Below are 23,785 nucleotides of genomic sequence, written 5' to 3' on the forward strand. Positions count from 1 at the left end.
AGCTTCTCCCCTATCGATTACGTGACAGGGTGCAGTTAGATGCAGCTTTATGGAACTGCTGCGGTTAAGAATAATCTTAATTTAATTTTATTTGACCTCGTTTTAGTTCGCTGATAAACATCCAATTACAAGCAGCGTCTTTTTTGGATGTTTGTTTTTGTTTCACCATCACCACATGTGTGTTTGTTTGAACAAGAAAGGACGACACGGTTTGTACCACAAAGCACACAAAAGTTGTGACTCTTACGAAGAAAAAAAAAGCATTTGAATTTGACAGAATACATTTTGTACAACGACGACATTGATTCTCCCACATTTGAACATAATGATCCTCTTTGAAAAAGCATATTCTCCCGAAAGCACAATAAAAAAAGACGATAATACAACAAAATTTGTCGGCGATAACAATTCCACAGCATATGTTCGACAGGCATTACCCGCAGCCAGAGTGTAATGGACAGGTGGCAATGGCGTTTTGCTGATGAAAGATACCCGCAACCAGATGAAATGATCACTTACCCGGCTGGTGGACGAGCGGATCGATTTGTTGCCGGCCGAGTTGCTGTGCGAGTGCGATTTCGGTTCCATCTGGGCGGCGCACTGCACCGGGGCGCCACTGTTGGTGATGTGGTCGGCCGGCAGCGACTCCGGCACCGTCTGCAAGGTGGTTCTCATCGTGGCCGACATCGTCGTATTGATTTCACAGGCTGCCGCGGCTATACTGTTGCTGTTTGCTGCTGCCCTCTTAGCTGAGGAAGATCTCCTAAGCGCTCGGCGCTGGATGTGGTTGTCTCCTTCGCAAGAACCACCGAACACCGTACACCGAAACGAACGCTCACGAAACGCGGGCTTTCGGCCGTTTGTTAATTTTTTCGATTGCTTTGCACTTGCACCCTGCCTGCCAACGACAACTGCCACTGCATCACTGTAAAGCGTACCCCAAAAACTTTTTGCTTTTTTTCCTTCCGAACACGCACACTCAAACGCTACTGGCAGAAATGCTCACACAGGTGCATTGCGCACACACCAGGACACTGCACACACCACCCTGGGGAAATGGGGTTTGACCGGCTACTACAGGGAGTCACCACACCCACAACACAAACACACACACGCGCGCGCGGTATTGACCAGTCGGGAATCCTGTTCTCCGTAGCTCCTTATGGGTCCGCGCCGGTTGCTACACTACCGAAAAACGAGACTGCTTTTACAGTGCTGCTTCTTCAGCAATGTTGCGACAACCTGGAGCTGCTGCTGCTGGTCGTTGCCGTTGAGGTGGTGGTGGTGACGGTTTTCTGCTTTCTCGGCTGCACCGAAACGTTTTCCATTCTCACCGGAAGCACACACATGCACCGAGAGATCGGCTTGGGGAGCTTCTCTTCCTTTGCTTCGGGGCTGCTGGTACCCGTCACGGAAGCTTACAAGCTTCAGAAGAGACTCACGCACATGCACGGCGTCTACCGCTGTTCACACCATCTAAAACAAACAAAAGGAGAATATAATTAGTCTCATAGGAGTCACATACATAGATATAAGAGGCTGTGAATTGCAAAGAAACAGAAGATGAAACGAAATAGTAGAGCATTCTTTTCCCCAAAGACTCCACTGTTTCGTCACTTCCATTCGATTCTTATAGAATACTCCTTCCCAACATGTCTCAAACACACTCCGGTACGGAAACCACAAACAAAACAAATCTCCTTTCCAACCCAGAGCACCCACAGCAGGCAACACCTGCTTGCACCTCCAATGCTCCGAAGGCCCCGCCGCGCCCCAAAAGCTCAACCTCGTAATTACCGCAGCAAGCGGATAAGGAAACGTCCCAGCCAGGCACATGCAAAGACAGGGAGAGGAGGATGTTCCAATTCCAATCGATTATTGAACGGACAGCGGACAAGCACACCCCCCGGACAGCGGACATGCGATCGTAATGCAAGCGGAACGAAAGCATGAGACTTCCTTTTTGTGTGCGGCGATGGAAAGGATATCAAACGCTCACACACACACACAGACTGATCCTTAGGTTCTCATGGGGTTCAGGTATCGTTCTCTATCTTCGTTGGTTTCCCTCCAGTGTCCCCACCGGTGGGAGCTAATGCCGGCTGTCGTCACGTCACTACAGAAGAATACACCCATAACCTTTGGAGGAGGCTTGAACGGCTTGCGAAATGCCTGTATATTTCTTCAGCACGGTGGACTTGGTTGAGACGTGCCCTCTGCACTGACCACCGACGACACCCAGTTGCCTGCTTTGCAATTAAAAGAAGGTCTCTTTCCCAATGAAGAAGGTGATGACGCACGACACGGATACGTTGGTACACTTAGTAGGAGGTCCAATTCTGGCACGGAGACGCAATTCTGTTGGAAAGAGAAAGAAAGTAAAAAAAAACACAAATTAGTATCGATAAGGTCAGTGTGTTTCAAAGGCAACAGGATACGGAATAGCAACGGATTCTTCGTTTGGACAACGTAAAGTTGGCTCGAGTTATGTTTAGAACGGTGGCGCTGAAATTGGGCCCAAGTTCTCGTGCTACTCATCCATCACATAAGGTCAGGGGCGCGCGTAAATCTAATCTTATCGACTGATATTCCGAGAAGCATACGCGTGCCTGTTTTTATGACAAATTGATGAATAAATTCGCTAAAGCCTTTGGAGAAACATTAAAAACTAAGATTAAACAGTTTTTAAAGCGATCACAACATCAGTCCAATATCATATCTCGCAGGTTGAACTAACCTGTTCGAAAATTCCCTGTACACCGTTTGATTATCGGACCGAAACTTGATTAGCACCTCTGCCCTGTATCTCAGCCACCAACAGCTTTGCCGTTAATTAACATCAGCCGATATGTGTAGAGCAGATACCTGAAGCAGAAGCAGAACTTCTGCTCTACACACGTCAACATCTACACGCACGGCACTGCCGCATCACGGACTTTCACTGACAACAAACACGCATCTTCTCAACCTTGCGCGGTCGACATTTTGACGCTAATTGACGTGAAAAGCCTCTCGGTTTCGAAGATTCAACCCCCAGTTCAAGAGGGGAAGGTGGGTGGGTGTTACTACGGTAGCGACAGTCTCACCAGATCAATATTAGGATAGTTCAATCAAGCGTCATCTTTCTGACAGCCCTGGGCGGGAGGAGGTAGAGCGCACTTCTCCTACGTTTCACATCAAAAGGTTGCCTTTGGTCGGAGATTTGTGGATTTCTGGTGTGTTCGACGGTTTTCTGAAGGGTGGGGCGATGAATTCGAACTCAATATTGAAAAGCCCACAACCGGTCTTGTACATGGTCTGTGTGTTTGTTCGCATAGGCCCAACGAACGCTAGATGGGATGTACAACGACCAGCGCGCGCGCGTGAGAGCATTTATAGGATGTAAAGGATGAAATTAAGGTTATTCTTGCGGATCATAAAAATAGAACACCACTCCATTTATCTGGAAAAGACTGGAGCATCTTGTACACAAACACAAACACACCCGAGATGAGGAGCAAAAGGCGCCCCAGTGAAGGTACTGGAAGCGAAACGAACGCAGGGCGCCCGTGTGTTTGCAGGACAAATTTACGCTTCCAAGAGCCTTGATTACTCAACCGTGTCTCTCAGTCTCTCTCTCTTGGATTGCCCTGTTTGCCGATTGTGACTTTGACTGCTTCGGGACATTCGCGATTTGGTTTTGCGTGTTGATTTCGGAACAGAGGGGAGCCATTAAGCTTACCCCACGCTCTGGTGTACGGTAGTGTCCTTCAAGATGTTTCAAAGCTATCCAAAATAGTGCGGAAAACCCCGTAAACCGTAAGCTCATTAGGAGTGCGATGTAATTCACTACCGGCAAATAATTACTGCGATTGAAAATTGCCGACTGCGAGGGGAGCATTTCGAAACGAACTCCAAAAAATCATACGATCAAATCATGCGTGAGAGGTACAAGAATATATGCAATATCCAATTTCCGTATTTAGAATTCCGATGAAAATTCAATTTGCTGTGTTGTGATTGTTTTAAAAAGCATACACTTAGAGCACACGGAAGACGAACTACGTTGAGCGAACATGTTTGGGTCATGGATGATGTAAAGGATGTGTGCAAACCAAAAAGACCCAACACGTTCATAAATATATTTCCCACCATTTGCCATTTTTCCCATGGCATTTCTGTTACCTTCCCTTTCGTCACTTCACAGGGTGGAGGAGAGCATTGGAATTCTGCAAGCATGTGATTGGATTAAATTCCATTCCGCTCCGGACGGGCGCAGCACTGATAAGAATGTCTTATACTTTTCCCGCCAGACACCTTAGGGCGACCTTTGCGCGCAAAGCTGAAGAAAGTAGAACCGACCCCGGGCAACAACAACCCACTGAAACATGAAACCACGATGATGACGTACACGTTCTGCCGACACAATCGGCTTGCAACAGACACACAACCCATAGGTGTTTAAATGTCCGGCCCAAAAGGGTAGCCCAGTTGGCACCCAGGCAAGTGTGACCATCATCCGCGCGCGCGCCCTCACCTTCAGTGTGAAGGGGCCCACCTTCACCACCACACAGAAGCCCTTTTGCCTCGCTCCACGCGTGTGTGTGTGTGTGTGTGTGATTGTACACGTACCGTTTCTCGTTGATTCTAGCTGGAAGTTGTGTCAAGCGTAACGCGCGCCTCGATGTAACCCACCCCGGCTACACACTAATGCGGCTTTTCAAGAGGAGCAGTATATTCGCATCACAGATGAGAATGCAGCCGAGTTGAATCGAATCGAGGCCGTTTCATTTCAGTGAACACACATATGGGCGAAAAAGCCGGGAGCTTCTCCGCTGGTTTCGGTTCCGCTCGCAACCAAACACACATATCACCTTCCACAAAAAGCGTGAAAGCTTCACGAGGAAGGGTTTTTTTTTTGCTGCTCTATACGGAGGCGAGATTAAATGTGGCTGACGCTGTCGGTGGGGGACAAACTGATTGGATTACGACCCCCTGAGAGCCGCACAAGCACAGAAACACACACTAGAGAGCGAGTTCGTCGCTTGATGGTTGTGGGAAAGGATTGCCAACAGGCCAACGGGAGTTCTGTAGTGGAAGGATTAGAGAAAGGTAGTAGCAGTGCCTCGTTGTGTGCTAAAGAGAACGTTAGATAATCTGTTTTGCTGTCCCGCTCATTCACTCACACACCCGCACCATCAACATGACAAAAGCTCCATGTCCGTGCCAGTTGCGCGCCCTAAGCACACAGACGGGTAATTGCATGAAATTTCTATTAGATAAAATGAAGCGACCAAAGGACCTCTCTACCATCATGATCGAATGTCGATCGATTTTCGTGCTGGGATAGGCAATGCGCCTCCGGCCGCCCTTCGAACGTGCTTGCTCTCTGCTGGTGCTGTTTGCTTTGCGAGCGTTTGCTGGCATGTGCTTAACTACTGCTACCCCTTTTCCGATGTTGGAAAATTTACGGTTCGATGCCGATAGGCGGTAACTGAACGAGGCAAAGTTTTCGAAGTAATTAATAATTCACTAGCCATCAGTGGAGCCATCGGTGGACGGTTGGCGGTTGTGGCTCGACGATAGGGTGAAGAGAAGAGGCAGACAATCGATTCGGACCAAATGAGCACAAGAACAATCCAGTGAGGTAGAGAAAAACAGTGATTTGTTATTGAAATGGACACCTGAAAATCACCCATTTAGCGCAAACGATGATTGCTCATTGTCGAACACGAATGATTTTAAACACATGAACCTATGATTTTTTAAATAAAACGGTTTATCATGTTTTACGTGCAGGTTGTTGTTTTTTGTACATGCTAATTCACCTGTTAAGCCATTACTATATTTCAAAATGACATCTTGTATTTTAAAAACATCCAGTGTGGTCAGTTCCGATGAGTTTCGATCCCACGACGCCGAGCGCGAGTGGCCAAGTGCTTATCAATGACACTACCACAGTCGTCGAGCTATCAGCCGTATAAACCGGGGTAAAAAGTTACTTTAAGAACTAGTTCCGAATGCTTCTACCACCTACAGACCCGTAAACTTATGTCCCACACAGAACATTATGATTTTTCAATCCAATGATTTTAATTGCCTTCGTTGCATCCTTAATGAAACACAAGCTCAGAAAAGGTGTGCTCTGTTAGCCCAGACTAATTAAGCGGTGCTGTCTGCTCTTTTCGCTAACACATCCACCTAAACGCCACACGAAACCTCCTTCTTTGTGGCGCACACGTGGCACCCAGTACGCAATGGACACAATGAAGTTGCCCATAAAACAGCATAAAATCCGTTAACGCACAAAATGAAAAAAAAAAACAACGATAACGTCTCCGTTTTCCCCCCTCATTCATTTCAATGCCAGTCGTCAGGGGGAGAGAGCGACTGAACGATCAGTGAGTGACAACACTGGGCTTGATATGACCCAGACGGCACGACGACGACGGCTTTTTTGTTGTTTGCTTTGGGGGGGATGAGAGTGTGCTTCACAGCAGTGTGGCCGCACACACTGTCCAACGAAGAGCCGGTACAACTGGAACGGACCGACGAGTTGGGCTGGAATTGGAGTTTGAGTTGAAGTTCGAGGTTGCACGTCGGCTGGAAAGATGAGTCAGCAGTACACAGTGAAACTGTCGCGAGCAGCATAACATGCCTAACCACACACACGCAATCTCAATCCAGCAAAGAGCTGTTTCTCACTTCTTCTTTTTAAAGCATTTTTGCCCCTCTCACACGCCTAAACTTCAAATCATAAAACCCTCTCTCGCACCAGACCAAAGGGAAATTGACAGACGTTCGTCGATCCCGGACGCCACCGCGCTATGACAGCCGCTTTTTGATGGATTGATGTCTGCAAAACTTCCTCCTTGCAGGAACCTAAGCCATGGTTTGTGTGTGTGTGTGTGTGTGACGCGGACCAATCAATCCCTCCCGTTCGCTCCGTCAAACACAAACACACATCCAGCTTGTGAGGAGGGAGAATAGTTTTGTGATTAGTTCAGTGAACCTTTATTTTCCACCAATGTTTCGTTCATCGACCTAGCCTTCTTACACTCTCCCTGCCTGGTGGAAATCTCCCGATCCATCCAAACGGTATTGGTGGATGACGATTAAACCTCCGCAACACTTCGCCAACAAAGAAGCACCTTTTCACCCCTCTTTTTGATCGCATCTGCAGAAGTGATTCTTCCGGTTGCAAGACAAACTGCGACACACAACAACCTCAGCTGCCGGTAGAGGAGTGTTTTCCTTCTCGTGCTAAATCTTTTAGCGTGAAAAGAGAAAAGAGAAGGGAAAAAAACTACCACAACGTTCGAAAAACGATTGAATTGGAAATGAGAAGCGAGAACAATGTGCTATGGGGGGAGAATCGGTAAGTAGAGCTCCAAACGAACGGAAGATCCACATCTACTCAGCTTCCGATTTTATCTGCAATGACGCTAAAGGCAGAGCAGCGCGCAATCGTTCCAAAGACGCCCTCATGTCGACAAGAAGCTACCGAAAAAGGAATTATGTTGATCTAGAAAGAATGAAAGAGAGAAACGATTCTTAGCTTCTCTGTCTTTCGTTATGGCTGTTTTCTATAAAATAAAGCATCACAGCACGAACTGGCTTTGTGAAACGCATGTCTGTTGTGATACAAATGTGCGCAGTTTTGCGATATGTGTTGTCGTGTGATTCCCTCAAGGGCATAGGCACACACCGGAAGGAACTGCCAACCGTGTTGACCCTTTACGCTACATTAAACCCTCACCCTCACAGGGTACAAATCTTGCACGAAATATTTCGCTCGATGAAAATTTTAATTAGTCAAATTAACCCTTCACGCCTTCATGCCGGCGGCCCCGGTGGTGGTGGTGCTGCTGCTGGCTGGTTAGGGAATTTATGGGTCATTGCTGCAGCGCCCATTCCTTGGGGCCCATTCTCCAACCCCACCAAACGGCCATGAGCGCCTTCTTGCTAGAACGAACACGACCACTGCCGCTATCACCACACACGAGTGCGGCACAGTGCGGCATTCCTTCGCTCTTCTAAGCAAGAAAACCGCACTACAAACACACACACACACATTAAATAGTCGCCGACTAGCCAAGTCACGACCCAAGCTGGCCTGCCTCTGCCACCACCACTGGTTGTAGGAAAACAAAATAATAGAAAAAAAATTGAATCTAAAGCCTTGCACGATGGGGCATAAACACACCCTTTATGACAAAAGACAGATAAGCAGGAGAGAAAAAGAGGCGGAGGGCTGAGAGTGTAGAGGAATGTAGAGAGGTGTGTGCGCACTAATTTACGTTAAAACTACGACAATTGAGTGCAAACTATGTAGGGCATCAGCAGTAGCTCTTGATTGATTTTTTTATTTATATCAGGTATAACAACGCCTAATTGACCCTGATTACCACAACAATAAAAACTGTTTATCGCAGGTTCGAGGAGTAACCGGTTGTTTTTGCACAACACATTATTTTTCCAGCAATCAGATGATTTTATTCAGTCGTCGTGTTTAAAGTAATATTTATAAGCCTCAAGTCAACCCGTTTACTTGCCGAAATAAGTTTCTATTGCGGTAGAAGTCATCAAGTTCTGTATGGAATCGATCGCAGGACGGGTGACGTATCTAACCTAGACACATTGCATGACACCGTGAGTCGGCTGTTTCAGTGAGCAGTTAATTTCCGCATAAAAAAGCTAACGATTGCGAACTCCAAATGTCGATTAAATAAGGAACCAAATGAAATCAATGTAATTCGAGTAGAAATCAGCCGACAAGACGAAACCAATGTGCACGTCTAGTTTCATAATTAGCTTCGGCAATTGTGTGGATCGATTTCTCAACCACAATCAATACAGAAGCACAGTCTGCACGTATACACTGGTAGAAAAGAAACACCACACACGCGCCCCTTTTTCAGGGCTGACGGCAAAGGAAAATTCCTACATCGTCAAGAAGTCGACTGACACACACACAACAGCTCCGGTGTGCACAGAGGCATGCTTTGAATTTTCGTGCCACTAAAATAGCGTCGCTCGATCGGTACTAGCAACAGCAGCAGATGGAAGTAATGTGTTAATTTCGCTAAATTTAAAGCCATTCGCTGAAACTTCTTACCAGCGCGCTGGCTATAAATGGGAGAAGCATGTGCAGTAACGGCACAGAACAAAGGCAATTGGGCGGAAAACCACAACAACCCAACGACGAAATGCTCAAACTAAATTTGATGTTGTTTTGTTGAATCGAGAAGAATGCTAGAGCGCACTGGAAACGAATGTTCTGCTCAGTGAAGAATTTACACAACTTGGTTGGAATGATTTCGCAAAATCGTGGAAATTGCTCTACTGAAAAATGAAAAAATTAAACAACGAGCAGCAAAAAAGAGGTTTACATCATTTCGAAAAACGGTCTACAAACGTGTTGGTGCAATTCCGAGATTGGCCAGTGCACCTTATCTCGGTCAGGAGTTTATGCCATCATCCCGTACGGTATAAAATAATTTCCATCCAAAAAAAACTCCTTCTCTGAACAACGGGGCCACCACTCCACCGACTCCTTCACGTGTGCACTATAATTATTTATTATCTGTAGTGTAATCCCGTGCACACAACACGGCGAAACACACAAAAAACGCCAAAATCCGTTCCTTGGCTGCCTCATGGGTGTATTGAGTCATTCCTCAACCAAAGATGCAACAAAAATGGAACATAACACAAAAAACACCTTCTCCAAACTACCCGCGTTCTCCAAAAAGTTCCACAACGCAACGGAATATCTCAAGCGAAGCCACCACCACCACCAACGCCCATCTGCTGAAACGGGTTGGCGGCCGCTGGGCTGAAAAATGGAACTGGTGCATGTTAACAAACACAAAACCAACGCGGACAGAAGAGAGAACAAAAAAAAATGCCGGACACCCTCTAAACTCTCCACAGTTTTATCGTACTTGACCCCTGCCGTCCGCCCTCGCCAGCGCACAAAGAGCTCTCCTCCTCTCTGCTCTATGCGCCACACCATTCCGAGGATGGAGTTCGCGAAGGCTTATCCACGTCTTTTTGTTCCACGCTTAATGTGTGCTTTTTTGCGACTTCAGCTGCCCTCCCCACTCCAACGACCGAAGCCCGTTGTTGTGAGGGGGGCCCGATGGGTGGAAAAGCACTGGAACTGGAACGGAAGTAGCTCCGTTAGAGCAAAAAACAAAACCCACACCCTCCATTGAGGAAGACACACGTTTCTTATAGTGCCGCCCCCTGGATGAGTGGACGGCAAGGAGATTAGTGTTGGGGTGTGGACCAACCGTGAGCAAGGTCAACATTTGCAATATCATCGGTTTCATCAAGAGTGTGCTCTTTCGGGTTGGGTTGCTCCGTTGGCGCGATGGGAAGGAGCAGCAGCAGCAGCAGCAAAAGGGTGTATTCCTAGGGGGTGGTGCTTTTTGCAATCTTTTTCCAGTACACAAAAGAAACAGATAATCCGCAGCGGAGAGAAATGGTCCAAACTTGTCCGGAGTCACGTTTTGCGCTTTCCAAGAACGCCCAGACTCATCTCTGGCGTGACGCCGGCAGCACCAGCTTGGCGGCACTCGGCGCTACCATCCACGCCATGACCAAGTTTAGCTCTACTGCCATACTGGGATGGTGGCGCGCGCGTTTCGATCGAATCCCACGCATGCCACATGCGTCATTGAATGATCGAGCGAGTCCAGGGAGGTTTCTTTGGAATTAGAGCGACCTGTTGTAGTACAGCATCGACGTCTTTCTTTGCCCTTGTTCTGCTGCCCAATTCCGAGCTCCAACTTTGAATCTGTCTGAAGTGTCAATGGTAGACTTTGAATAATGTCTGCCATTTAAACGGAGAGGTTCCAATGTGCCTTACACCAAACCATCGTCCCACAAGAAAGGCCGGAAGGTCATTTCCTCTAGGTTAGACAAAAAGCTTCAAAGAACAACGTGCCAAATGTTGGGAACTCCTCTTCGCCAAAGGTTTCGGGGTGCTGGATAATGAAATGCAAATTCGAGAATTCAAATTTAGAAACCGAAATGGGGTGAATATCCCAGATCCGCGCTGTAGCTCCAACACAGAGACCTAACCCTAACAAAGAGAAGGGCAGAAGACAGAGGAGAAGCAGAGCTTGGGAAGTTGGATATGGCCGGCAAATGTAAGCGGAGGAGAAAACCCCAACATCGATCGATTCTTGATTGCACAAGCAGAATAAATAATTTGTAGACGGTATGGTATGTGTATAGCACAAGAGGAGGTCAAGTACCTTTTGCCGCCGATGGTGATGTCGGTGGCATCGGGCCCAAGAAAAAGGGGGCATAATACAAATTAAGACAAATCAACAAGCACCCAGCCGGCAAAAAAAAAAAAGGTAAGCTAAGACCAAAAAACCTGAGAGCAAAACGTTCAGTGCTGGTAGAGTTTCATTGATTTTTCACCGACAAAAAAAGAGAGAGAAGAAAAACGTGGGTTAAACAGAACTTTGTCATTATTGCACCCGAAATGATGGTACTTAGCGAAGAGCGCTATAAACCCGTTGGCTGTAAGGACGACCTAGATCCATCGAAAAGGGATTTTGATGAAGGTTAAGACAGAAAAGTTTTCTTTTCGTTTTTTTCTTCTCTTCCACTGGGATGAATTATGATACTTTAGAGAAAGGAAACCCCCAGATGGGAAGCAAACAGAAAAATCGTACAAAATAATTGACCGTTTTAGGTAAGAACTTGGAAGCTTAAATTGCCGCAAGATGAAATATAAAATCATTCCAAGTCCTGGAAAGTTCATGTTTCATACAACTCAAATAAAGGTTTATGTACAAGCAAACCCTATTTTTCTATCGCAACCACCAATCAATCGATTTAGACAAAATGAATCCATTTCTGGTGTGTGAAATTTCATCTCTATTGACCGTTACAAGCCAATAAACTGGATAGAAAACACAGAGCGAACACAATTTCATTATTATTTTACACCAGCAGCGTCGTGCGCTCCAATGTCGATTCCATCAATAATTCATAATGTTATCTTTTAAAAGAAAACAACACATCATCTATAAAGCGAAACACAGCAGCAGCAGCAGCAAACGGAAACAGATAAAACGTCGATATAGCTTTCCTATCCAACTTTTTTGTTGTTGCCTCTTTGCTTCCGTTTCGCTCGGCGGGAAAAATGCCAACCCGCATTCGGGGTCTAGTCCTACGTTAGAGGTTCAGCTTTTTTTTAAGTAGCAATCGATTTTTCCTCACGACCACGACCTAATAAATAGCGCCATCAACACCAATTTTTATCAATTTACACAACCACTTATCCGGGACAGGAGTGTAAGTGTGTGTGTGTGCTTGTGTCCCAGCCACACTGTGAAGTGAAAGAGGGAATTAAAATTCAACCCAAGTTAGTAACATTTTTCCCTCGCAACTAACATCCGCCTTAGATGCATTACAACCGAGTGTGTGTAGTATGCGTTTTTTTCCTCCATTCTTTACACACGTAACAAACTTGTGTACTCATTCATACATCGAAGGGTACAGAGAAGGAGATGAAGGGTGACTGAGAGAAGGAAATGTACTTTTACCTCAGGCTGGTGAAAAGTTGTCCCAAGATATGCTTTGAAATCTGTTGCCATCAATTAGTAAACTCGTTTTTCTTTTTGTTTGGTGGCCTCCCCCCTCCTCGAGGGACAGCAGCAATGTCGCCGGAAGCGAAGGAAAAACTAATACAAGCATCCACACACACACACACAACTGGAAAAACGAGATTGCTGGAATTAACAAGTGTGGTGATGGAAAAGGTGGTAGTAGGCTGACTGTGGTTGAGTATGTGAAGTGCTTTTGGCTTTGACCGGCGGCACACAGTTCCCTCCTCTCTCTCTCTTTCCCTTCCCCCGCTCACTATGACCCCACTTAACGTCCTACGGTTTGAGGCAGTACACTGCCGGCCCAGAGCAACTGAGAAGAAGAAGAAACAGAAGAAATGAGGAAGCCCTCTCACGGTCGATGCTTAAACGATTTTCACCTTTTCCTTTGATGTTACCCTCTTTTTGCTGTGATGTGGTAGTGGTGGCGGCGGCGGCAGTGGCAGCTGGTACGTCGGATGCTAACATTCCTCTTCCCCACCATCTCCACCACCCACAAAACACACACACACACACACATTCTCTGCATTAATGCTTTCATCAAACTTTCTTCACTAATGCACGCAGCAGCGGCAGCCTTCACCTCCAACTTCTCTCCAGTAAATTCCACTTCACTTACAAGATGCTTCCCGGAGAAGGGGAAAAGGGGAAGCACTTTTTCCGGTGGAAGAAAAAAAAATACACGCATCCCCGAAAAACCACCGACTAACACTAACGCAACCTGCCGCCGCCTCCGTTGGTAGAATATTCAATTATGGCGCGCAAGCTAATGTGTGTTTTTCCCTTCTCGCGTAATCGCCGGCGTATAGCAACATGTTCTAAGGATGTGCCTTTTTGATCTCAAAATAAGGAAGTAGATAGTGTCAAGTGAGGAATGACGTTCTTTACGCACTCCCAACGCATTCAAACATACAGTAGAGATGGCAAACTAACTTCATTTTGTTGAAAAGAAGTTACGTTATGGCTGCTGCTGACGTCATCGGGCTAGTGAAACCAAAAAAAGTTGGTGAAGACAACTGTCAAATTGACAGCTCCTTGTTATAATTTTGACAGTTGAGAGCTCTTCCAAGTAGTTTAAAACAAAAAAGCATCTTGAGATTAGAGATGAGTAACTCCGATTCCGATTCATGAATCTGTATGAACCATCGAAGTGAAGCAATGAATCTGAATATCGAATCTTAAAATATGCTCTGCGAGTCGTTTGCACTACCGAGGATCACATCGTTTGCTTTAGTGAGCAATGAATGCCTAATGATTTATACATTTTGACAGATTCATGATTCTTTAGAGATTCAACTGAACTTTAATAATGAATCGATGAACCTTTACACAGAGATTCATGAATCTTCGCATATTCAATTTGTGATTTTAATCGCTTCCCACTGAAGCTTCAGGTGAGATGACTCTTTGAGACCAATTCATGAATCATAACTCGAATCAAAATTGATTACTATCTAAAAAAACAGCTGCCGTTTCGTAAATGACTGTCTCCAGGACAGGGCAGCGCAGTCGCGCTAAACTTCAGCCTTTAACACAAACACCACCTCCTAATAACAGGTGTCCTAACCTGCTCCTCCCCTGTACTGTGAAAGTGAAATTTTCCACTACCGCCCGAGAGAAAGTTTCCCACTAAAACAACAACACAAAAAAGTACCCAGATGCTAAACTCTGTGCTCGTCGTCGTCGTCGTCTGCTGCTGCACCAAACAAGTCTGTTACGCTTTCGAGTTCTTCCCACAAGCATCATCGTCGTGCCACCGGTCTTGTGTGTGTGTGTTGCGTTTTAAAACGGCCGCGCCGTTTGCCACATTATTCGCGTGCATTATTTAATAGCCGCCAGCGCTCCAGAGCGCTGCTGAATTATCTGCGCCAAAACACAGAACCCGCGACAAGATTTATATTTGAAGCTTTACCTATTATTTTTGTGCTAAATTGTCTCCCTTACTGTGCAGGGGGGGGGGGGGGGGAGAAAAAGGCGAACGAGCAGCAGCAAGATTCGGCGATGAGCTTTTCCGCGAAATCTGTTAAACATGCCCGAAAACGGGCATCATCAACGCCACTGCAACTGCCGCCGCTCCTCTTAATGAGCCATTAAAAACCGGCACCAGCAGCAGCGACGAGATGTAATTATGAGCTTTCTTTGTGATGGGGGGGGGGAGGGGGGGAGCGCGATTTGATTGCGTAGCACGCGGTAATAACACACCTGGCGCGCAGCACCGTTTTGACGGGTTTGCGGTATGAACGTGTTTGGGGCTATATCTTATCCAACCCCAGACACACACACATACACACATAAAAAATGTTCGCGAGAAGCAATGGGATTTGATGGGCCCAGCGGCTTAAGAAATAAGGCGCTCGTGCTGAACCGACATTGTCAGGGGGCGGCGGCGGCCGTCTGGGTAGGTTTTTGGCTTCTCAGAACTGTGGGGGCGCAACGAACCGGCTAGATTATATGCGGCCACCGCCACCAACATAAAACTATAACGCAGAGAAGCATCAGGCAGCAGAGTTCGTAACCGGATTGAAAAACTGTACACATTACCCCACACCATCCCTCTGGTCGCGTGGGCCAAACGGGAGCGAAATTTTCGGCCAAATTTGGCAAGCTCCTTTATAGGGCTTTCTCTGTCTCTCTCTCTCTCTCTCTCTCTCTCTCCCGCAAGACGCTTGTTGTTCGCGAATTGGTTACTTTATTCAGCACAACAGTAACAACACACACAAAACAAACGAAGCAATCGAAACGAAATAAACAAAGCGTACGAAAAAGCAGCTCACATAACGCATCGTCGTAAACGTGTATGCGCCACAGACAAGCGAGAAGCGGCCGTTAATGGAGTGTGTGGGTTCTTTTCACCACCGGTGGTGCTGGAAACATGGAAACTTGAGATTCACGCACACACAGACCCCCTCCACATACCGCCCCTCCCCAAAGAAGTGCTTACCATTGTACAGTACACCGCGGCGAACGCGCGCGCGCGCACTTGCGCAAGGAAATCGTGTTCACGCGGCCGTGTTAGAGCATCTCCAGCCCAGCGCGACACGCAGAACGAGCAGCAGCAAAAAAAAAAAAAAGAATTACTCGCCTACAGCCCCACGCGAGTAACTTCATTTGGTGCACCAGCCTTTTTGCTGCTGCTGTTGTTGTTGGTTTGTTGCTGTGCGTACCGAGAAGGATGATGCGGTTGACCGCAACAGCATCTAGAAATATAACGACAACCGCAAACAAAAAAGCTTCTCTCTCGCTAGCATGGCTTCTTCTCGCTCGGCCTTCGCTGCAAGGAGCCTTTGCACGCCCTGTGTTCTAGGGGTTTCGCTTCTATCGAGGCAGGCGGGGCCGCTTTCGTCTATTTATATATCGTGTGACGAGAGGGGGGTTTGGTTGGCTGTTGCTGCATGGTTACGCGATCACAGGTAAACAAATGTGGCGCGTGGTGCGGTGGTGGCGGGTGCTATAGTCTAACCTGTTGCGAGAGAGAGCATGGAAACAGGTTAGCGAATTGTGCAAAATAAGAAGAAGAATAAGAAAAAAAGCAGCCAACAGATAGGAGCGCGTGATAGAAATCGATATAGAGAAACAGTTGCGGGTGTTGGTTGGGTGTGTGTGTGTGTGTGTGGATTAATATGTTTTGCATTTTGAACGTAAATCAATCAATGCGATATGCATTGCACGTGGAATTGAAGGTAAGATAAAGCATGTCAATAACTGGGCAGTTGGTTGGAAGGTTGTAAAGTAAAATGGGCTGTTTATGGAGTAGATAAAATTACAAATAATTGCAACTAATTGTCGGCCAAACAAATTCAACATTAAAGCATGAAATTCGGTTACAAAAATTGGTAACATTTAAGCTGGTTTTTGTCCCTGTTTAATAGCAAACCGTTTCCGTAATACCTTATAACACGATTTGTTCCTAATCCGGTTGGATGGCTGTTTTCCGCTTTTAATCATTTCTTTTTTTTTTTTTTCAACCATCCTGCAACCCACCCACAATCGGTATATTTCAATGTGTGTAAGCCATAAATTATAAAACACACACACCTTTTTTTTTGGTTCACAGCCAGCCAACATAACCTAATACTGAATAGAAGAGGTGTGATGATAGAACTGCGGGGGAAAAAAAAACAGGAACATTTCCACTATCGCAATGAAATACGGGCTAACCCCCGCGCGAATGAGCATAAATCAAACACCGACCGGTGGAAGTACACCATTTTTCTCGTTGGCAACACTTTCGCTGTCCTTATCGGGGAAGGAAGCGGGAGAACGAGAGAGAGAGAAGCGACGGCGCCTTTAATGTTTCACGGTTCTATTTTTTTTTCTTTTACTTTTGACCACCCAGTAGAAGCTCTGGCGAATAAATTGAAGAATGGGTGCGAGTGGAACCGCCCACAAGCACTGTACGCGATGACGTCATTGCCGAAGCCTTTTTGCTTGTTTTGTACATAGATTTACTTCAATCAACCACTAATAAGGCAGGCGTCACAAATTAATTCATTTGTAAAAACGTAATTTTCATTCAACACGCCCAATAAGAGAACCTTTCCCCGCAATCGTTTTATTTCTTGTATTGCACGAAAAGTGTGTACAAATCAAACACCAAATCACAAAACCAATCGCGTGTCGAAACTGCTCCTTCAACAACATAGGCTCAAAAAATCAAGGGAGTCGTTTACATATTCGCAATAACAAAACAACACATTTGATAGCATTTGCACTCTAAGCACACACACACACATACATACACCTCTCACACCTTCCTCGCTTCATGCTCTCGATGCACTTTTTGCCGCGAACGTGCACTTCCCCAAAGCTAAACACACAGAGACCGGCGCGCCCAGAGGGAGAAGGTTTCGTTTATTTATTTTCCAACACGGGCTTAAGCACACACACACGAGACGTGTCGTTTTGGGGACGCGAACCGAGGTTTATTTAGTCAAGAGCAAGAGAGTGGCAAGCGCCATCGTGAATCGCACAAAATTGCTGTGTGGAGTTTTACAACTTTTTTTCGGTTGCACCATCGTGTGCTTGCGTTCACAACGTTAAATAGAGGAGATTATCAGTGTAACAAGAGCATTCGTCGCTTGCTCGCTCTTTCTCTCTCGCATGAGTAATCTTAATTTGAAGTCCAAAAACCTCATGCCCAACCACAAAGGAGCTAATAAGTCTCAGCCTGGCGGCTTGTTTATTTAACATTAGTCGCGATTTTATCATTAAAAGACGGCGACAAGACGGAGATACACTTTACCCACCACCGCCACGTTTTATAAGCACGTGAGACCGACCTACCAGAAGCGAGAAATCACGTTGCTTACGCAACACTCACACCACTGCCAGTCGGCTGGCTGTGGGCTGTGGCTGCTTGGATTGAGAGGAATGTTTCCTTCCCCGCGAGACTTTCACCTCGTCCGAACCTTGTGTTGTGGACGCTGTGGACATGACATGAGCGGGTCGGCGGCCCTTCCCCAAAGCTGACGCGGTCGGTGTGTGCCGTATCATAATTAATATCGAACACATGTCATTAATGGTCCGGATGAAACAACTTCATCATCGTCCACATTGCCGTGCAGAAGATAGTCAGGAAAGTGAAAAGGAATTTGGCTTGTTGAAGGAGTGGGGTGGACAATTTTCCTTCGAACTTCAACCCCTATAAAAAACCAATTAAAATCAACGGAAACATTGTAACGTATCGAAAAAAAGACAAACAAAATGTCCATTCACATCATGGGTCATATTTTACACATTTTATACATTTTCTATGCAGCCGTACTGTCGCTTTACTATCGTCCAGTGACCTCTCCGTTTCTCCCATCATAGCTTAATCCGGCCGGCTAGCCCTAATCTGCAGCACAACTCGTCAATAAACTTCGCTTACAGAGTCATAAACACACACACACACATTGTTGCGCATGCCGGACATTGTTGATCGCCCCTCCTTTCTCCCCTTCCCTCCAACGAAGCGCAGGAGGTCAGAAAGATTAATTACTTATGCTGATACCCTCTCCCTGCGAGCCCCTTCGCCTCAGTGAGGAAGACTTGCCCGGCGCTCACGTGTGTGTTCCACTTTTGCATCATATTGGGATCGGGGAAAAACAGGGGGAAAACCATCAGGGCCAATCTATGCGCTGGCGGCGGCCAAAATACTCCGCTGTCGGGTGCTCCTTTTGTGGGCTCTTTTGTTGTGTGCCCTCCTTTTTTTTTTTTTTTTGAGGCTGACCGTGGGGAGATTTACTGCCCTCTGCTGTGCGGCCCCCAAGTTCCGGCGTAATCTGGGCATTATGGTTCGAAACATGCACACAAGCGCTCTCGACGGGACATCAACACCAACACCGAAACACAATTACTGCCGGGCAGGCCACAATAAGCCTGTGTTTTGCCCTTCGTGACAATATAAAAACACATACAGAGAGAGTCAGAAACGGAACAAAACTGGGCACATAATATTACTGCACACTCAGCAAGGAAGTTAACAGCCGCATGTGTGTGTCTGTATGTGAGTGAGAGGAGCTGAAGCAAAACTAGGCCTCAAGATGATATTGATGAGCTTATGGCGGCGCTCGTCTTTCTTCCGTTTGTTTGCTTCTTCTTCTTTTCCGCGCGTCTCACTTAATCGAGAAAAACGGAAATAGGCCGCAACCGCTAGGTGGTTGATGAGTGCGAGGTCAAACTGCAGGCAAACCCTGCCACACCACACCACACCATACATAGTTGGTGGGATCCTGCTTCGCCGATGCGTAAACTACACTTGGGTTTTATTGCAGCCAAGACGAGGTCATTCGCTATGTTATTGATTTGGTGGTATTGTACGTCGCTTCCTTACGTTTCACGGCTTCGTGGCGATAAGCGCCGGCAAGATGAAACACTTTGCTCGGAAATGCAATTTCGATCGATGAAGATGGATTATAAGGAAAGCAGCTTGTGGCTTATCTTGGGAGAAAGCGAACAAGTAGGAACAATTCCTGAAATTCAAAGATTTGGAAATCCTGAAGATTCGCAATAAGACCTCGGAAGTACATCTCAGTATGTGGGAAACAAGCTTCTGGGGCATCTTACAGAGATTCTTGTTTTGCTGGCAGAGCTCAGCATGTTAGCCCTGAAAGTGCCTTCGGTCCTTTCATGCATAAAGTATTTATATGTGATATCTTCAACAATTCTTCTGAACATCTTCCTTACAGAAGCTTTCAGATAGGTTTGATGCCGCAATATTGGAGCAGATGCCACAGACTTTACAACTCTTGAAGCACAACTAGATCCTGGACCTTCGTCTAACACTTCTGATCTAGAGTATGTGAACTCCTGGATCTCTTGTAAGTTACACAGTTCATCCCAACAATCCGAGGTTAATCTGCACCGTTGACATCCCCTGATGTCTGCTCAACATCTGACATGGTGAGGCTCTAGCACATATGGATACTTCAAATCTACAATATCTATCATTGTCATTAATTAGTAGCAGAATTAATAAACTCCTGAGCGACTTCAAAGCTACTCAGTTACATACAGAAGTTCGTATAACGAGATTTTTATCTTAGATTATCCAGAATCATCTACAAACTGAGGATCTCAAACAACTGCAGGATCTACCACATAGTGTTGCTTCATATCCACAATATCTACGTCAATATCGAGCTCCAAAATCAATTTCAAAAGACCACAGGACTCAAAATGGCTCTGAGATCATTCAAGATTGTCTAATGAATCGAAACATGCACAGAATGATTGAATTGAAGTTACTTCAATAAGATACTCATCCAAAAAATAGCTATCATCATATCTTCGCAAATCCTCTTGCAGTGGATTTTCCACACCATTTGTTGTCTTCTTAGTAATAAAATGTTGCAAATGTCAAAACGGGTTGCCAAACAAAACCAACATAACACGCGGCAGAACCGAAACCACTTCACCTTTCCCCGCCGTTTGGACCGGGGAAAACAAGCTCCCAACAGTGCCAAGCGCCACCATTTACGTCATATCCCTTATAACAGGCAAGGGCCAGCCAGCATCTCTCCGAGCCGAACAATCGAACATCATACCACCACCACCGCCCCTCGTTTTAGGTGAGATTTTACACCAACCAGACAGCCAGCAAAAACATAGTTACAGTAGCTCAGTAGCTGCCGCAGTATTGCAATCTCTCCCATGGGCCGTGCGGCAAGGAAACCTACACAAGAGCACCGACAGAGAGGATTGTGGTGCACCACTTTTCACACCGCACAATCAACTTAACGTCGTCCGGGTGGGTGGGTGGGTCTGCTGAAGGGGTGGCTTTGGTTCGTGTTTTCATCTGCAAAAAACACGGCCAAAAACGGAAACGCATCACACGCTGCTCTCGGCACACCGCCGTTAGACTCTTTGCGCTCAGCTCGCTCATCTTGGCCAGAGCTCTCTGCTGGTGTGTTGTTACCGTGTGGTGCGCTCTCGTTTCCTAAATAGCAGGGTCGTAACGAACACACAACGACGCAACGGCAGAGAGCCCCGACCGTTTGAACCGGGATAGAGGTAAGCGTGAGCACATGAAAACCCGCCCGTGAGTTTTCCGCTGACGTCAAAGGAGAAAATAGCGTCGTAAAATAAACCCAACACACTTGGGCGCCCCGCGGCCGGTCCCCGGATGGCGTAAAACAATACACCCACACTCCGAACCTCCGATCGACCGGACCCGCAGCAAAGCCTGTGTGTTTGTGCTACACCGGCGAGGCACACAAGGGGCGCCCGAGGTTTTTGAAAAATGAAACCCATGTAAAAACCGCAGCAGCACTGTATGACCTCTCCAACCCAACCCAGAGAGACTCCGGGGACGGTGAAGATGCGCGTTCGTGTTGTTGTGAAAAGCAGGCGGGTGGTTTCTAATCTCCCTCAAACGATGCATCTCGCTTCGCTTAAAAGTCAAATCCTCTCTCTATCTTTGGTGCCAGGGGATGTCTCTCTCTCTAGAGCACGTTGCTGTAAGTGATTCACTCTTCGCTCTTTGCATATGAACACACAGGACTGTATGAATAGTCTTCGATTAGTGATGGCAAATTGGAGAGGCGAAAAAAAAAGAACGGAACACAAATTGGATGAGGAAGGAAGGGTGGCCTGAATCCATTCAATTTGCTCGGAAAACCTGATGACGACATTGTAATTGCAGCAGCGCAGCTTCTGGAGGGATTTAAGAGAGAGGGGAGTCATCCAGGCAATTAACGAGCATTTCACAAGCGATATATTTCACTTTCGCAGGGCAGATTTTCTACCGCTTTTTTTCTTTCCGTGCACACTTGGGCTAATTAGCGACCAATCTGGATCGTTTGCCAAGGATTGCAAGGTGGAAAATGGTTTCACGGACGATCCTGGAGCTATTTATTCCACATCAATCAAGTGGGTTATTTGTTGAAGCATACTGATTCGCTTTAAAAGGATAATAAATATAAATACATCGCTCAATCGATTTAATTAGGATTCACAGTTTTAGTCTCCATGTCACTTGGTTTCGATACAGTACGAATAATAACGCCGCACTGCAATGAAGGTCAAACGGTGGATACAACAAGTGCAGGGCGTAATGCGCTACAGGTCGCGAGTTCAAATCTATAAGGTCGTTCAAAAATTATAACGTTTATTCTTCTATTTCTCTGAACAAGTCCACTACTTTGGGTGACAGCGTGATCGTAATTCAAGTCAAATAATGTCAAATATTGGTTGAAAAACATTTGAAATAAAGGCTGTAGTTTATTGGAACTTTGCGGTTTAACAATAGTCTCATACAAGCCTACATATGCACATCAATAGGCTTATTCTAATCGCTTTAAATCCCCCAAAGCAAGCACAATAGCCTTTCTCCATCATCGCTTGGAGCAGACAAAAGATAGAAAAGGAAACATGAAACTGATGGATGGATGGATGGGAACTACCGAAACCCGGCACCAACAATATACCACCCTCGAACTTTTCTATGCCGAACTCTGCCGGCGTTTTCTACACAACCATAACACAAATAAATACTAACAAACGGCCAACATTAGCATACGTTTATGCATAATGCAACCGAGCATACAGCGGCAGAAAAGCGGAAGCGTCGCGCGCGCGATACAGCCACCAGCCAAAAAAGCGTACGGGGGAGAAAGAACAAAGCCCGTGCTGTGTTTCTTCTAAACGGTGTTTCTTTCGTGTGCGTTCCCTACCGAGAACTGTCCAACAATAGAACCGGAAGAAAACGGACAGGGAGGAATGGCTCCCATCCGCTGTTCAACATACAAGTGGGCGAAAGAGGAAGACAGCAAAAACACACACACGCGCACACACGTACGAGCCAAATGTTTCTTCTGGCAATTAGAAATTGGGGAAGAGGGCAAGAAACGTTTCGTTCGACCGGCAGCAGCAGTAAAAAAGCGATCAAGCGCAACAACCACCGGTGCACCACTCACACACCTTTTGCGTGTACGTGTGTTCTTTTCGATTGCCTTATGCTGTTGACCACCCTTCCTCCTTGGTGGAGAGTATATTCTTGGGGCAAAAGTGGAAAAATAATACCAACGCGCACAGCAAAAGGCGTAATACAAACAAAAAAAAGGAACGTACGCCAGCGCCATCGGACACGGTTTTACGCACATTCCCTTTCTTCTTGCGCAGCAGCATGTGAGTGTGTATATGGTGCGTTTTAAAAGTTGAAAAGGTAAATCAACACACACACACATAGGTACAAAATAAACGTTGGTCTGTTGGTCGGTAAAACTGCTTGTTGCTTATTGCGAGTGGCGTGGGGGAAGAGCCTTTCCCTTACTATTTATGCTACAACATCAGATCCACTACACTGGCAGCGAATGATGATGAACGTAACGTGTTTGAACACATTTATTTTCTCACATCAAACACAGTTGGACAAATTAAAATCGCTGAGTATGAAGATGCTCTTCTTTTGACTTAAATTCATACTTGTAAAATAAATTCAAAATGCTTCTTCAAACCATACGAGAATAGTATCATCGCTCCCGTAGGAATTGCGACAGCCGGACCGGTGTGTGTGTGTGTCCCAATGTAGGTCGGGGCGCACGGTACCAGCACCCCGCTCCCACCACCACACAGCTGGGACCCGCCGCGATGACGAATCGTATTTTCGGGGCGAGATTTTTCGGAACCCGCGCACCACCACGTTTTGGGTGGGGACAGATGACGATCATGATGATGATGGTGATGATGATGCA

The 23,785-nt window shown here is 46.3% G+C and overlaps 1 protein-coding gene across 1 annotated transcript in view; it reads right to left on the reverse strand.

Moving 5' to 3' along the window:
• Window positions 1–23,785, reverse strand: part of LOC121598731 — a 66,383-nt gene that overhangs the window by 36,896 nt on the left and 5,702 nt on the right. The window contains exon 2 of the mRNA XM_041925970.1: window positions 520–1,476. Coding sequence (XP_041781904.1) covers window positions 520–687 — 168 coding nt within the window. The 5' untranslated portion in view covers window positions 688–1,476. The remainder of the gene's footprint in view (window positions 1–519; window positions 1,477–23,785) is intronic.

Source organism: Anopheles merus, chromosome 3L, assembly GCF_017562075.2.
Source record: "Anopheles merus strain MAF chromosome 3L, AmerM5.1, whole genome shotgun sequence".
Taxonomy (NCBI): domain Eukaryota; kingdom Metazoa; phylum Arthropoda; class Insecta; order Diptera; family Culicidae; genus Anopheles; species Anopheles merus.